Below are 18,182 nucleotides of genomic sequence, written 5' to 3'. Positions count from 1 at the left end.
AAATGGAATCATACTCAATGAACTCTTTGGTGTCTTGCCTCTTTTGCCCAACTTTATGTGTTAAGAGATTCATCCATGCTGTTGCTTAGCAACAATAATTTGATCATTCTCATTGCTATATAATGTCCATCATATGAATATACCACAGCTTATTCCATTCACAACTGTTGATGGACATCTGAGTTATTTGCAGATTGGGGAAATTATGATTAGTGCTGCTATGAACATTCCTTTACGTGTTTGTTGGTGAATATACATAGGTAAATTTCTGTTGGACCTTTGACTGGAAGTGGAATTGGTAGGTCATAGGGTATGTGTATTTTCAGGTTTAATAGATACTACTAAATACCAAAGAAGTTCTATCAAGTTACACTCCCAATGAGAGTATATGAGGTTTTTCTTATTCTATATCCTTGCCAACACTTGGTATTATCTGCCTTTTTCACTTTAGCCACACTGGTATGTTTATAGCATCACATACAGGCATGCCTTGTTTCTTTGTGCTTTGCTTTATTTTGCTTCACAGATATTGTGGTTTTTTACAAATTGAAGGTTTATGGCAACCCTGCGTCAATTCTGTTGGCACCATTTTTCCAATAGCATTTGCTCACTTTGTGTCACAGTTTGGCAATTCTCACAATATTTTTTTTTCCTCACAATATTTCAGACTTTTCCATTATGATTTGTCATGGTGATCTGTGATTAGTGATCTTTGATGTCACTATTGTACTTTTTGGGGGTTGCCACAAACCACACCCATATAAGACAGCAACTTAATAAATGTGTGCATTCTGACTGCTCCACTGATGTCATCTGTCTCCTTTCCTCAGGCCTCCCTACTCCCTGAGACATAACAATATTGAAATTAGGCCAGTTAATAACCTTACAATGGTCTCTAAATGTTTAAGTGAAAGAAGACCTACATGTCTCTCACTTTAAGTCAAAAGCTAGAAATTAAGCTTAGTGAGGAGGGCATGTTGAAAGCTGAGACAGGCCAAAAGCTAGGCCTTTTGCACCAAATAGTTAGCCAAGTTGTGAATGCAAAGGAAAAGTTCTTGAAGGAAATTAAAAGTGCTACTCCAGAACACATGAATGATAAGAAAGCGAAATAGCCTTATTATTGATATAGAGAAAGTTTAAGGTCAAATCAGCCACAGCATTCCCTTAAGCCAAAGCTTAGTCCAGAGCAAGGCTCTAACTCTTCAATTCTGTGAAGGCTTAGAGTGATGAGGAGGAAGCTGCAGAAAAAAAAGTTTGCAGAGGTTGGTTCATGAGGTTTAAGGTAAGAAGCCATCTCTATAACATAAAAGTGCAATGTAACGCAGCAGATACTGATGTAGAAGCTGCAGCAAGCTATTCAGAAGATCTACCAAAGATAATTAATGAAAGTGGTTACATTAAACAAAAGATTTTCAGTGTAGAAGAAACAACCTTAAATAGCAAGAAGATACCATCTAGGACTTTTCATAGCTACATAGAAGTCAATACCTGGCTTCAAACTTCAAAGAACAGGCTGACTCTCTTTTTGAGGGCTAGTGCAGCTGGTGACTTTTAGGTTGAAGCCAGTACTCATTTACCATTCCAAAAATCTTAGGGCCCTTAAGAATTATGCTAAATCTGCTTTGCCTGTGCTATATAAGTAGAAGAACAATGCCTGGCTGACAGCATATCCAGGCTTGAATTACTGAATATTTTACTCAACTGAATGTTTGAGACCAACTGCTCAGAAAAAAGATTCCTCTCAAAATTTACTGCTCAAAGGGGACTTCCCTGGTGGTGCAGTGGTTAAGAATCTGCCTGCCAGTGCAGCGGACACGGGTTCAATCCCTGGTCTGGGAAGATCCCACATGCTGCGGAGCATCTAAGCTCGTGTCCCACAACTACTGAAGCCCACGTGCCTAGAACCCAGAGCCCGTGCTCCGCAACAGAAGAAGCCACCGAAATGAGAAGACTGCACACCACAATGAAGAGTAGCCCCCGCTCACCACAACTAGAGAAAGCCCACGCACAGCAACAAAGACCCAATGCAGCCAAAAATAAATAAATTTATTTTAAAAAAAAGTTTACTGCTCATTGACAATGCACCTGGCCACCCAAGAACTCTGATGGAGATATACAATGAGATTATTGTTGTTTTCATGCCTGCTAACACAACATCCTTTCTGCAGCCCATGGGTCAAGTAATTTCAACTTTCAAGCTTATTATTTTAAGTACTTTGTAAAGCTGTTGCTGCCATAGATAGTGATTCCTTCAATGGATCTGAGCAAAGTAATTTGAAAACCTTCTGGAAAGGATTCACCATTCTAGATACATTAAGAACATTCATGGTTCATGGCAAGAGGTCAAAAGATCAACATTAACAGAAGTTTGGAAGAGGTTTACTCTAACCTTCATGGATGACTTTGAGAGGTTCAAGACTTCAGTGGAGGAAGTAACTGCAGATGTAGAAATAGCAAGAGAACTAGAATTAGAAGTGGAGCCTGAAGGTGACTGAATTGCTGTAATCTCATGATAAACTTTAACAGATGAGCAAAGAAAGTGGTTTCTTGAGATGGAATCTATTCTTGATGAAGATCCTGTGAAGACTGTTGAAGTGACGACAGAGGATTTAGAACATTACATAAACTTAGCTGATAAAGCAGTGGTTGGGTTTAAGAAGATTGACTCAAACTTTGAAAGAAGTTTTACTGTGGGTAAAATGCTATCAAACAGCATTGCATGCTTCAGAAAACCAATCACTTGTGAAAGGATGAGTTAATTCATGCAGCAAATTTCATTGTTTTATTTTAAGAAATTGCCAGAGCCACCCCAGCCGTCAGCAACCACCACCCTGATCAGTCAGCAGCCATCAGCATCAACACAAGACCATCCAGCAACAAAAAGATTACAACTTACTGAAGGCTTAGATGATGGTTAGCATTTTTTAGCAATGAAATATTTTAAAATTAAGGTATGTATTGTTTTTTTAGACATAATGCTGTTGCACACTTAATAGACTATAGTATACAGCACACTATAGTATAGTAAACATAACTTTTGTATGCACTGGGAAATTAAAAAATTCAAGTGATTCACTTTATTGAGATATTCGCTTAATATTGTTGTGGTCTGGAATCAAACCTGCAATATCTCTAAGGTATGCCTGTATTCGTTTTAATTTGTTTCCTTCTAATAATGAAATTAAGCACTTTTTTTATATTTGTTAGTCATTTGGGTATCTTCTTTCATAAAGTTTCTCTAAGACTTTTGCATGTTTTTCTTTTGAGTTGCCTGTCTTAAGTTTTTTATCAGATATATTGACAACAAGTATCTTTTCCCATTCCAAGTCTTTCCACTTTCATAATAGTGCCTTTATATGTATTGACTCTTCTTAATTTCAGTGTAGTCTTTTTTTTCATAGATTATGCTTTTCTGATGAATGTTCCATCTGGTTTTGACTATTTTCCCATCTTTCCTCAGTATTCTTAAAACTATTCATCATAGTTTTTGGGGTTTTTTTGTTTTGTTTTGTTTTGTTTTGTGGTATGTGGGCCTCTCACTGTTGTGGCCTCTCCCATTGTGGAGCACAGGCTCCAGACGCACAGGCTCAACGGCCATGGCTCACGGGCCCAGCCGCTCCGCAGCATGTGGGATCTTCCTGGACAGGGGCATGAACCCGTGTCTCCTGCATCGGCAGGTGGACTCTCAACCACTGTGCCACCAGGGAAGCCCAGTTTTTTTTTATGTCCTTGTTTTATAACTCCAGTACCTCAGTCATCTGTACATATGTTTCTATTGTTTTTCTCTGTTTCTAGTCATTTGATTCTGTCTGTTAGTGTGCTTGATAGTTTCTGAAGAATTGGTGAGGCTCTGAATAATATCTTTCTATAGACGAGATTTATTCTGTTCTCTGGCAGGTAGAGTAGGGCCTGGTCACCTAATCTGCTCAGGTAATGGTATAAATTCAGGCCTGTTGTTATTTTGGTAAGTCTCCTATATCTACTTCACTCTGGCTTTTAAGATGTAGCCCTTAGTGGATTCCAGCTGAAAGCTTGGAGTGTTCACCAGGGCCTCTCCGCCTCGGTGGCTTCTAAATCTTTACCTTTACCTCCTCAGCCCAAAATTCCAATGAGATTGCCAAAAATTTCACTCTGATTTTTAGTCTTTCTGCTTAATGTCTTAGACTCCTTAATAACATTATATTTGAAATACTGTAGCAGCAAATAAAGATATTTAAAACATTAGAAATATAGAAATATTAAATGAAGAATTTTGAGATTGATAAGAGATTTTGACTATAGTATAATGAAAAGAGTTGCTTATAGTTGTAGTTAAGCAACAAAATAAATACAGCTATTAGTCTTTCATCCACTATATGACTATTATTGAATACTAGTAGAAAAAAGTATATACAAAATAAACTTTGTAAGCTGTGTTAAAGGCCAAAAATGAGTAGAAGAGTAAAATATTATTGATAAAATTTAGATCTGAACTTTTTTGTTGTTAATTGAACTTAGAAATAATAGCTTTTGTCAGAATCTTTTATTGATAAATTTGATATGGAAAAAATTATTGAATTTGTTTAAAAGGGTACATGAAAAACAGTTGATTTCACAAAATGGAAATCAGTGTGTGGGAAATGTATCCTTCTGCTCATGAAGTATTAACTGCACAGGAATTGTTCTTTTGCTGTAAACAAACAGAAAACTAGACTAAAGAAAAGAAATTGTGTTTAGACATTGTTCAACAGGGAGCACACAATTATGATCCCTGTGAGAAAAGAAACAAAAGAAATGCACCCTACCATTGTGCCAGTTCTGCCTGGAGGCATTTCCCAAGTTGAAAAGCAGGGGTGGGAGGAGCCCAAACAGCCTGCTGGTCTTGGTGCATTTAGATCAGATATTGGAGAATATGAATTATCTAGAATTTGTGAGGCAAAGCAAGAGAGGTAATTGCATAAAGGTAGAGCTCTGGAGATCTGCAAAGGGAACCCCTTGAATCATTGGCTGAATACAGATCTATATGTGCAAAGCATGAAACTACAAGAGGCTGGGTCAAGAACCACTGAAAAGAAGAAGGCCATACATTTTTTGGAGGTTGCACAGGGCTGGGAACATTTTGCTTTCTCACTGGCTGTAGTGAAGAGACTTAGCATGCACCAACAGGTAGAGTCCTTGGATGGGTATAGCTGTAGTGAGGCTAAATTAATTCTGGACTAAAAGACTCCAGTGGACCTACCCCAGAAAGCTAAAAGGACTCAAAGGAGTCAGAACTAATCATGGGTAATTTAACTGTATGCCAGAACAAAGTCCAACACTCTGATAGAATGAAACATCATCCAACAGTGTGAATTTAACAATGTCTGACATCTAATAAAAACTTACCAAGCATGCAAAATATGAAAAGTAACCCATAACAAGGAGAAAACCAAAATGATAGAAACAGAATTTATATGGTTGTTGGACTTAGCAGACAACATAAAATAGCAATTATCAGTATATTATTCATATCTAACAACATAGAGGAGAATGTCAACGTGATAGAAATGGAAGATGTAAAAAAAAAGACCCAAATTGTACTTCTAGAGATGAGAAAGACAATAAAGTGAAAAGTACATTGGATAGGATTAATAACAGAATAATTACTGGCTTTTTAAATATCAGTGAAATACCAGAAACTGTTCAGACAAAAGCATGGGGAGAAAACAGGCTAACAAAAAAATGAACAGAGCATCAGAGACTTGTAGAACAGTATCAAGTAGTCTAATATATGTATATATCATTGAAGTCATCACTAGGCAGGGGGGCAGGAAAATATATCTAAAATTTGTCCAATTCTAAACCCATAAATAGAAAGGAAGAAAGAAAGGTTAACAAAGCTAAGCAGAAGCATAAAGGAAAAACACATCATAACCAGACTGCTAAAAATCAATGGTGACAAAATCTTAAAAGCAGCCAGAGAGAAAAGACACATTACATAGAAAGGAACAAAAAATAAGATGAGAATTCTCACTGTAAACTATTCAAACTTTAGAGATGTCGAAAAGGAGACAGCTCTAAAGTACTGAAATGGAGAGACATCTCTAAATCAATAAAAGAGGAACTGTCTACAGTTTCTACAGTTCTACACTCAGTGAAAATATCTTTCAGACGTGTACAAGAAAATGGACTTTTTCATACTCAAAAAAAGTGAAAGAATCCATCAGCAGCAAAATTGCACTACAGGGAATGCTAAAGGAGTTTCTTCAGGTAGACGGAAAATAATATCAGATGGAAATTTGGATCTATACAAAGGTAAAGTTATGAAGCGTGCTGGAAATTATAAATATGTGGATAAATATAAAATATTTTATTGTTTCTATATAGGGTATATATGTATGTATATATCACACTATTCCTTTGTACTATGTGGTGTGTATATATATGTTATAATACTGGTTGTCTGTAGTATTTCTGTGTACAGGCAACAAACAGTTGGAATTTTAAATTAATACCATTTACAGTAATATCAGAGTATGATATTCATAGGGGTAAATTACCAAAATACATATAAGACCTAACTCCAAAACAAGATTTCTGGTCCAGCCTGTAAGGTGTCATCACTCCATACTAACAAGTAAAAGCTGAATAGACTGAAAAAAACCACTCTTCTTTGATCCACCAGAGAAGTAAGGTCATAGAGCAAACTACTGACACCCAATTTGGAGACAGAAACAGGTGGAAACAGAATCAAAATGCCCTGGAAGTGGAGCAAAAACCTCCGTGGCAACCACTGCTGGGGTAGGGAAACCTAAATTGTAATTGCTGGAGGCTCAGAGTAAATAAATCTCAGAGATAAAAACTCCAAGGGGGGGGGTCCAGGTAAGGGAGGGGCACAATTTTGTGAGTTTTACCTCTAGAGCTCTACTGATCTTTGCAGTGAATATTGAAGAAAAATCCTCTCATGCTTCCAGCAGGGGGCAAGATAAAAAGAAACTTTTGAAATACACCAGAGCACTCTGTTCTTAACAAGGCCTGCCATCAGGAGAAAGTATTACCAGAGATTAACCTACCTGGAGGAAAGGAAATATCTAATACCTACTCCCTCCAGCCTTCCACATGGAGGAAGAGAAATACCCAACTCTAGCCCCCTCTAGCCATCCTGTCCCACCTAAGAGGGGTATGGAGACTGGGCTGCATTAGTGAATTTCATACTCTAGGGGCACAGGCTCATTAAAAGACTGAGACCTACTCATAGGACTAGTAGAATGCTTCCCCTTCCCCCACATTTTACCACTACATTACTAAAGGCATGTTTACCATAGTTCCTTTTACCCAGTACATCATGTCTACCTTTCAACAAAAAGTTACATATTAAAAACATATTATAAAAAAAAGACATATTAAAAACCAGAAAACACAATTTGAAGAGACTGAGCAAGCATCAGAACCAGAGTCAGATATGGCAGGAATGTTCAAATTACTAGACCAGGAATTTTTTTAAACTATGATTAATGTGCTTTAATGGAAAAAGTAGACAAAATGCAAGAACTGTTAGGTAATGTAAGAAGAGAGATGGAAATTCTAAGAAAAAGAAATGGTTGAGATCAAAACTACTAACAGAATGAGGAAAGCCTTTGATGGGCTCATTAGTAGAATAGACATGGCTGAGGAAAGAATCACCAACCTTAAGAATATGACAATAGAAACTTCCAAAATGGAAAAGCAAAGAGAAAATAAAAGACAAAAACAACCCAGAATATCCAAAAACTTGGACAACTACAAAGGGAGTTATATATGCATAATGGGAATTCCAGGAAGAAAAAAGAAAGGAACAAAAGCAATATTTGAAGTAACTGTGACTAAGAATTTCTCCCAAATTAATGTTAGACACCAAGCCACAGATCCAGGAAGCTCAGAGAATACTAAGCAGGATAAATACCTAAAAGAGTACACCTAGACATATCATATTTAAACTTCAGAAAATCAAAGCTAAAATCTTGAAAGAAGCCAAGGAAAAACACCATACGTGTAGAGGAGCAAAGGTAAGACTTACATTCATCTTCTCCTTAGAAACTATGCAAACAAGAAGAAAGTAGAGTGAAATATTTAAAGTGTTGCAAGAACAAAACTTACCAACCTAAAATTCTTTACAGTGTGAAATTATCTTTCAAAGGTGAAGGAAAAAGACTTTCTCAGGCAAACAAAAATTTAAGGTATTAGTTGCCAGTAGATCTGCCTTGCAGGAAATGTTAAAAATTCTTCACGGAGAAGGAAAATAGTATGTCAGAAAATCAGATCTACATAAAGAAAAGGAAGATCATCAGAGAAGGAATGAGTGAAGATAAAATAGAATGTTTTATCTTTCTTATTATTAATTGATTTAACTGACAAGAGTTTGTTCAAATTAATAGCAACAATGTATTTGATTATGTATGCTTGTGTGTGTGTGTGTGTGTGTGTGTGCATGCTGCATTCACGCACTTATATATAAGTGAAATGAATGGCAGCAATGATTGAAAAGGAACAGGAAAGAGGAATTAGGAATATTTTGTTATTATAAGGTACTTGTACTACTTGTGAAGCAGTATAGTATTATTTGACAATTGACTTGGATTAGTTGTCAATGTGTATTGCAAACTCTGGGGCAACCACTAAATACAGAAGTGTAGTTTGCTAAGAAAGGAGAGAAAATGGAATCATATAAAATGTAGTTTTATTCATAACTGCCAAAACTTGGAAGCAGCCAGGATGCCCTTCAGTAAGTGAATGGGTAAACAAATGTGGTATAGGGTTGGCCAAAGTTTCCATTGGTTTTTAAGTAAAAATAAAAGAAACATTTTTCATATTCACCAAGAACTTGGTTGAACAACATATTCACCATTTTGTTCCACTACCTTCTGACATTTTTCAGGCAACTTCATAATTCCATCTTCCCAAAACTTGTTACCTTTTTGAGCAAAGAACTGTTCCAGGTGCCTTTTACAGTCTTCCAGGGAATTGAAATTTTTTCCATTAAGCGAATTTTGTAAAGAGTGAAATAAATGGAAATCCAAAGGTGCAAAGTCTGGTGAATACAGCAGATGAATCAGAACTTCCCAGCCAAGCTGTAACAGTTTTTGCCTGGTCATCAAAGAAACATGTGGACTTGGGTTACCCTGATGGAAGATTATGCATTTTCTGTTGACTAATTCCGGATGCTTTTCATTGAGTGCTGCTTTCTTTTGGTCTAATTGGGAGCAGTACTTGTTGGAATTGTTTGGTTTTCCAGAAGGAGCTCACAATAGAGGACTCCCTTCCAATCCTACCATATACACATCATCACATTCTTTGGTTGAAGACTGGCCTTTGGTGTGGTTGGTCGTGGTTCATTTCACTTGCCCCACGATCCCTTCCATCCACATTGTTGTACAGTATCCACTTTTCATCACCCGTCACAATTTGTTTTTAAAATGGAATGTTTTCATTATGTTTCAGTAGAGAATCGCACGTGGAAATGCGGTCAAGAAGTTTTTTTTTTGCTTAACTTATGTGGAACCCAAACATCAAGGCGATTAACATAACCAAGCTGGTGCAAATGATTTTCAATGCTTGATATATTTTGAGTGTGTCAGCTATCTCTTGCCTGGCATAATATTAATTGTTCTCAATTAATGTCTTGATTTGATCTCTATCAACTTCAACTGGTCTACCCAACCGTGGAGCATCGTGCAGCAAGAAAATCTCCAGCACGAAAGTTTGCAAACCACTTTTGACGTGTTCGATCAGTCATAGCACCTTCTCCATACACTGCACAAATCTTTTTTTGCATTTCAGTTGCAAATAATAAAGCATAATGTGCCGAAAATGTTGCTTTTTTCTTCCATCAATATCAAAATGGCTTCACATAAATTTACCAATTTTGATAAGTTTTTTTAAATGCATGCTGATATGGCAGCTGACACAATACAATCTAACAAAATTGTTTTGAATGAAGTTAAAGACATCTAAGCACTACTAGATCCATGTTACGGAAAAAACCGAACAAACGTTTTGGCCAACCCAGTACATTCAGGCAATGGAATACTGTTTAGTGCTTAAAAAAAAATGATCTATCAAGCTATGAAAAGACATGGAGGAAACTTAAATGCATATTATTAAGGGAAAGAAGCCAATCTGAGAAGGCTGTATACTGTATGATTTCAACTATATGACATTCTAGAAAAGGCAAAACTGTGGAAATAGTAAAAAGATCAAATGTTGCCAGAGGTTGGTGGGGAGGGATGAATAGGCAGAGCACTGGGGATTTTTAGGGCAGTGAAACTATTTTTTATTATACTGTAATGGTGTCTACATGTCATTATATACTTGTCAGAATCCACAGAATATCCTAACACTAAGAGTGAATGTTATTGTAAACTATGAAGTTTGGGGGTAATGATGTTAACGTAGTTTCATCAGTTGTAACAGCAGTACCCACTGGCAAAGGATTGTGTGGGAGGTTGTGTGTGGGAGGGATAGGGGGTATATGGGAAAACGCTGTAGTCAATTTTGCTGTAAACCTAAAGCTGCTGTAAAAAAAAACCCAGTTAATAATTTTTAAAAGTACAAAATATTGCTGTGAAAAATTAATGGAAATATAAATATATGGTGAGATATGCCATAAATATATGGTGAGATATGCCATGTTTACAAATCAGAAAATTCATTGTTAATATCACTTCACCCAAATTGTTTTGTATATTTAATGCACCCTTAAACAAAATCATGGCATCCTTCTCTGTAGAAAGTAACAAACTGATCATAAACTTGTATGAAATGCAAAAGACCTAGAAGGTGAAAACAGTGTTATAAGAGAACAACGTTGGAAGACATACACTACCTGAGTTCAAGACTTACTATAAAGCTATAGTAATTAAGAGAATGGTGTTGGCATAAGGATAGAAATATAAATCAATGGACAAATTAGAGAGTATATATAGAGTCCATTGGTTTTCAGCGAAGATGCCAAGGTAATTTAATGGGGAAGAGAGAGTTGTTTCAACAACTGTTGCTGAAATAACCAGAGGGGAAAAGTGAACCTCAACTCTTACACCATACACAAAAATAACTTGAAATGGATCATAGGCCAAATACAAAGGCTAAAAATTAAAAACATCTATGAGAAAATGGTACAACCCTGTGTGTAGAAAATTCATGTAGCAAATTAAATGGGCTTACTGAAATTTGTGTCAAGGTTTTCTTAACAAAAATTCTGATTTTAAATGTCACATTCAAAAAAGTGGAGTCGGGGTCAAATGGGAGCAAAAGACAGTCTCATGACTCAGAATATTCTGTAACCATAATCAGCATCCTTTATCATCATTGCATAGTAAATATTGCTACTATAGTGATATAGAGTAGTGGCAGAATTAATTTTTTAATATCTTTATTTTTTGTAGTTCTACATCAGTAACAAGGTTTTAATCAGTTTCTTTTATACATTGTTTCATTTTCAAGAAGGCAAGTATATGTGCTAGAGTGACTTTTGTATATTTTGTACATTTATATATGTTGAATACTTATAGTTCATACATTTGGATTTATTGTAAATGGATTTCTATTAAGTTTTTTTAAATAAATTTATTTATTTTTGGCTGCATTGGGTCTTTTGCTGCTGTGCGCGGGCTTTCTCTAGTTGCAGCGAGTGGGGGCTACTCTTCGTTGCAGTGCATGGGCTTCTCATTGCAGTAGCTTCTCTTGTTGTGGAGCACAGGCTCTAGGTGCGCAGGCTTCAGTAGTTGTGGCACATGGGCTTAGTTACTCCGTGGCATGTGGAATCTTCCCGGACCAGGGCTCGAACCTGTGTCCCCTGCATTGGCAGGTGGATTCTTAACCACTGCGCCACCAGGGAAGCCCTCTACTGTTAAGGGTCTATGTTTATTGTATATCATGAACTTTCGGTCATATAAATAATTGGCTATACACAGGGTTTCTTGGGTACTTGGTTTTATCATTTTCATTCCACATCCTCCCCATTGTTAGATTAAAACATATCAGTTATGAAATGTTAAATTAGAAGAATTAAAACCATTGATTGCACATCTCAGCATAATCACGTTTATTTTATTTATTTATTTATTTATTTATTTCAGTAAAGATGATATCATGTTGATTTCTGTGGAAAGTCCTAATTTGACAACTCCAATTACATCAGATCCAACAGGTATCTTAAAATATGACCTAGCAAATCAGAAAGCCTCAAATCAGTATTTGTTTAAAATAGAGAATTGAATATTATCTTTTAATAAAATAAAAGTTTTAATTCTACTCTCAAAAATGTTTAATTTATATCTGTGATTAATATTACCTGAATAAATCAGTGATTGCTTAATAAAATTGAGGTTTCTTGTTAACTTTGTGTTTATCAATTTATGGCCTTTTGTTTCTTTACTGTGTTTAATGGCTTTGTAAATTATAAAACTACTTAACCTTTCATATCCGTTATTTGTACTTGTTTACTCTGGTCTTGTTGCTGATAGTGATGGTTTATTTTTTGTTTGTCTTTTGTTTTATCGAGTTATAGTCTACTAGTTTGTCTAATCTTTAGTATCTTTGATTTTTTTAAACTTTTATAAATAATACTTCTGTTACTCTTTAGAGTTTCTCATTACACTTAATGTAAAAATCTTTAACCTTAGATTTCCAATAAATTTCCTTTCCCTTAAAATAGCTATCTTTTTTGCCTCATAAGTTCTCCTTCAAAATTCCCCATTTCCTTTTCATTTTTAATATACATTAGAGACTTTAATTTGCATCTTAATTTCAGAAAGCTTTGTCTGCACTTATATAGCTACTTAATTGCCACTATGATTTGGGCTGTTAACATTGTAAATCAGATAGTTAAGGGATATTAAGCATTTATCTGAGGCTTTTACTGGTTCTGTGAAGAATCCTCCTCAGCCATCTCAGGTGGTCTAGTCTAAAGATACTATGAATAAAAAATGTGTAAATTTCCAAGTTATTTCCTCAAATGCTATAGTGGTTTACAGATAGATACTCAAAAAAGAGTTACTAATATAGCTGTAAAGTTAGAGAAGGAAAAAATCTTTTGAACCAAAATTAGAGTTTGCTTTTTTTGGACTGGTTCATTGGTCTTTGGAATAAGTAAAGTCGATTGAGTTACATTTTTGAGTTACAACCATGATTATATAATGGTTAAGTAGCATCCACATTATTATTATTTCAGCATTCACATATTATAAAGTCCATAAATATTTAATAGTTAATAAACTTGTCAAATGTTCATATTTTAATAATTTTCTTTCAGATACTGGAAAAATTACATCAGGAAATTCTAACAATTCACCTGATGCTGAAACTGAAGCTATGGTAGGTATTAAATATTGTCTCTGAATATTGTTTATTTGAATACGTTAGTTCTAGGAACTTTAGTGTTGCTACATGTTGGATGACTCATCTTTGTCATTCATTCTTTGGGAGATTCATTCTCTGAGAAATTAATGTCTCCTAGTTAGCGTGACCAGGTTTCAGTCCAGCTTAAACATTAAAAAGCAAACAGCTAATGGTAAACGTATTTCACAACCATATTTATTACCAAATTAACTCATTTAGACTCTGCTTAGTTATATTCACAGAAACCATATAGTATTTCACGAGCTTCTCTTTCATAGTAGAGTTAAATTAAGCTGTAAGACTTATAGAATGTTCAATCTCTAGCTTCTAAATAGTAATTTTAAATGATATGTGTTTTATTTTTTAAAAACATTTTCTGTTGAGGCAAAATCTTATTTTTTTAACAACTTTTCAGGCTAAAGAGAAGAAACTTGATTCTGTGATTGATCTAACGAAAGAAGGCCTGTCACACTGCAACACAGGTAAAGGATTTGTCTTTTTCAAGAAAGAGGGAAGGGTAACAACTCAAAATACATTTGACCCATTTATGAAGTTTTTTTGTGTGTGTTAGTGTGTGTATTTAGTAGCTCTATGCAGTTTTATCACGTGTGTAGATTTATGTAACTGCCACCACACTCAAATTATACAACTGTTCTATCATTACAAGGTTCCCTCATGCTATCCCTTTATAGGATTTTTTTAAGAGTTTGTTCCCAGTCCCTAAACCCTGGCAACCACTAATCTGTTCCTCACTATTATAATTATATGTTGTTTCATGGATGTTATATAAATGTGATGTAATATGTATCCTTCTGATATTGGCTTCTTTCCCTTAGCTTAATTTCCCCCAAGGGTCATCCAAGTTGTTTAGTAACTATTCCTTTTTATTGCTGACTAGCATTCCATGGTGTGGATGTGTAATGGTTTATCCATTCACTCACTGAAAGACATCTGGGTTGCTTGGGACTATTAGAAATCTCTTTTCTACCTGTGAGACACACTTTTTTCCTTAACCATAGCAATACTGGCTATGAGAGGATGCTAGGGCATAACATGAAAATGCAGAGGGAGAGTGACAGCAGTGCCCTCTTTCTCAGATTTAAACAAAAAGAAGTAAAATAGAGTCTTCTGGGGCTGGTAATCAATCATAAGGTTTCATCTCTTAATTGCACCTGAATGTTTATGGTACTCTTGATGAAATATTTGATTCCACTTATTAGCATTAGTAAATTAATATTTAAAAATGGAGATTACTACAGGAACTATATAGTCCAATTCATTCTCTGATCTCAACTGTGGATCCAAACAAAGGTTGGAACCATTGGAATCTTTAGGCACCCCATGATAGAATCAAAAAACCCTTCAGTTTCCAATTTCATGAAGATTAGAATGAATTAAAAAATGAAATTGGAGTCCATAATGAAGTATCATTAATGATTAACAATTTTAACATTAATATTAACAATTAAGATTACTAAATATTTTTTAAAGTACACGATACAGTATTCGAGTTGCAGTAAAATAAAAACATAGATTCATTCAGTGTTTGATAAAATAAGTTATACCTGTAATGGGGTTGAGGGGGGTTCACTTTGAAATCGAGCAGTTGGAAAGATAAATCATGCCAATTCATGATGCTAACTCATGATAATGTGAATGTGAATCTGTCTTGTAAAATGTTCAGTTCTGAATAAGGGTATAGTTAGTTAGTCAGATGAAACTTGGACCGTTTCTCATATTCCCAGGCTTGATGAATGGTATCACCAACTCATCCAGTTTCTCAAGCTGGAAGTAAGAGTCACTTTTGACTCATAGATATGCCTCATTCCACTGTGTAGTCAGCTTTCAAGCTCATCAGTTGTCTCCCGAAAAGCTAACAGATGTAGTCCATATATTTCCTTATTTCAGAATTCTATCATCTGTAGTCTATTGCCATAACTTAATAACTAATATTTCTGTCCTAACTTACTGCTTTTAATGAATCTTCTAAGTTGCCACTAAAATATTATTTCCTGTATCCAAATCTGGTTATGTTTTTGTCTTTAGGATAAAATCCAAATTCTTTAACAAGATATACAAAATTCTTAATGACTTAAACCCTGAAAATGTTTCTAGATTTATCTTCTACAGATTCCTTACCTCTTCTTTGATGGCTTCTCAGTAGGTAGTGCTTCTTCTCTCCTTGCCATCACCACATATCCTGTTCTCTTTGCCAGGAGTGCTCTCCCCTCTGTACCTCCCCAGGCTTGTCTGATGACCCCACTTCTCATCCTTCAATATTCAGTTTAGACACTTGTGACAAACTGTTCTGGCAGAAATTGTCATCTTTGCTCTCCTTACCCTTGGTATTTTGTGCATGCCTATATTATACCTTTATTTCATTGTTTCTGTACATATCTGTTTTCCTAAAAGGACTTGAAATTCGTTTCAGCAGCATTAATGTTTTTATTAATCTGTATGTTTTCATCTTTTTAGCACAGTGCTTGGCACACAACATATGTTCCAAAAAAAAAGGGTTGAATTAATGCAGATTTTCCACTAAATAGTTTTAAAAGAAATGTAAGTTTATATACTGTGAATAAGAGTGTAAATTAATCTTTCTGGAAGACATTCTGTCAATATCAAAACTTTACAAATATGCAAGCCTTGTGACTCAATTCTTTGAATAGTTACCTGAAGAAAATAAAGTATAGGGGAATACGAAAATGTTCATTGCAGTGCTATTCATGAAATATAAAACTTTGGAAACCCTTAAAGTTCTAGGAATAAGGAATTAATTACAAAAATTAGATTTATATGGTACAACCATATTCAACCATTAAAAATAATGTTGAGGAAGTATATGTATTGATGTAAACATGTTAATAATATAACAAGAGAAAAAAGTTATAAAAGTATATATGTAGAGTCATGGTGGAGTAAGTGGGCTCAGACTTAACTTTTCTTCAGTAAACAAGTAGAAAACTAAACAAGATATAAGAAAAAATTTTTTAGATATTGCAGTACAGGACTGCAGTCCCTGAGAGAAGGGAAATGCATGAGATGAGCCCTATGGGCTGCCCCAGCTTTCTTCCTAGATTGTGGTGCACTGATGGAGATCCCAAGCAGAGAATGGCTGTCTTGCTGAGGTAAAGAGAGATTGGCATTCAGAGAGGCTGAGGCAACTGGAATGAGGGGAAGAGTACTATCAGATGAGGAAGCCACTTGGAGAAAGAGCTCCAAGAGGTTAGCATAGGAGTCCTTTTGAGTCTTTGCGGAAATATTAAGTCACACATGCAGAGTGAAATTGCATGAGTCTGGGCAGAGAATGACCAAGGACCTTTACACTAAACAATTTCCAGAGCTCAAACAGCAGCGGGAAATGTTTCAGGTCTGACCAGCCATTGTGGTAGATTCTTACTGAATATACGGGTGTAAACTCATCTTAGAGCAAAGGCAACTCTAGCATTGCCCTAATAAAACCAAACCCAGAATTCAACTCACAACCATGTAAAATTCATAATATCCATCATCCAATTTTAAAAAGTCACTCGAGATATGAGGAAGAAAAATGGAATCCATAACCAGGAGAAAAATCAGTCAAAAGAAACAAACTTAGAAATGACAGTTGACAGAATTAACAGACAAGGACCTTAAAAGAACTGATAGAAGTACACTCAGAGATTTAAAGGAAAACATGAACATAATAAGAGAAATAAAAGATATAAAAGAGAACCAAATGAAATAAAAATACTTGAAGTTCAGTGAATGGAATAAATATTATTATATTAATAAATATTAATTAATCAAATGTTAATAAATATATTTAATAAATATTATTAAACACCAGAGAAAGAAAAACAAATTGGTATACTGGAAGAAATAGTACATGACTGTATAATTTGGAAAGAAACTATACAAATTAAAGAAAGAATATGAAAAGAAAAGAAAAAAGACTGGGAAAAAGGAATCAGACCTTTAGTAAACTGTGGGACAATATCAAGTGGTCTAACATACATGTATGGTCAAAAGTTTTACAAATTTAATGAAAAGTACAAGCCCACCATAACCAAGAACTTCAGTACTCTGCAGGCAGGATAAATACAAAGAAAACCACATCGAGGAACATCATAATCAGTTCCTGAAAACCAGTGATTAACAGCAACAACTTTAGAGCAATCAGAAAGACACCATATATATAAGATATATAGGGAAGAACAAAGAATGCACAGTTATCTCAATTGGAACTATGCAAAACAAATCAAATGGCATTATTAAAAGGCTGGGGGAAAATAATTGTCAACCTAGAATTCTATATCCAGCTAATATAACTTACAAACATGAAAGCAAAATTAAGACTTCTGTTTATTAAGATAAACAAAAATTGTTGCCAGCAGACCTTCACTGTCAAAAATAAAGGAAGTTCTTCAAGCAAAGGGAAAATATAAGATGGAAAGTGGATCTACACAGAGGAATGTAACAGTATGTTTTGGAGTTTATAATTTATGTAGAAGCTAATGTATGCCAACAGTAGTGTGAAAGATGGTCAGAGGAATGGAAGTATGCTGGCTGTAAGGGTGTTACATTGTGCGTAGTATAATGTTATTTGAAGATAGACTATACGTTATTAAAGATACTAGATACATACATACGGCAGTGCCTAGAGCAATATTTTTTTAAGTGCAAGTATGGCTGATAGACCAATAGTGGAGGTAGAATGGAATTTTTAAAATACTCAATCCAAGAGAAGGTGCAAAGAACAAATGACACTAAATAGAGAACAAATTACAGGATGGTAGATTTAAACCCAACCATATTGATAGTTAGAATAAGTATAGAGGGTCTAAACACTCCATTAAAAAGCACACATT

General features: G+C 35.1%; 1 protein-coding gene across 3 annotated transcripts in view; it reads left to right on the top strand.

The window, feature by feature from the left end:
- Positions 1-18,182, top strand: part of ATF7IP2 (activating transcription factor 7 interacting protein 2) — a 75,712-nt gene that overhangs the window by 36,918 nt on the left and 20,612 nt on the right. For 2 of the 3 annotated variants that reach the window (XM_067706652.1, XM_067706653.1), the window contains exons 7-9: positions 12,072-12,142; positions 13,247-13,308; positions 13,748-13,814. In XM_067706652.1, the coding sequence (XP_067562753.1) occupies positions 12,072-12,142; positions 13,247-13,308; positions 13,748-13,814 (200 nt within the window). Of the gene's footprint in view, positions 1-2,792; positions 2,877-12,071; positions 12,143-13,246; positions 13,309-13,747; positions 13,815-18,182 lie in introns of those variants that run through there. The other variant, XM_067706654.1, reaches the window with a different exon arrangement.

This window comes from Pseudorca crassidens, chromosome 15 (assembly GCF_039906515.1).
Source record: "Pseudorca crassidens isolate mPseCra1 chromosome 15, mPseCra1.hap1, whole genome shotgun sequence".
NCBI lineage: Eukaryota > Metazoa > Chordata > Mammalia > Artiodactyla > Delphinidae > Pseudorca > Pseudorca crassidens.
The sequence above is the reverse complement of the archived record's forward strand: the minus strand, read 5'-3'. Positions and strand labels throughout refer to the sequence as shown.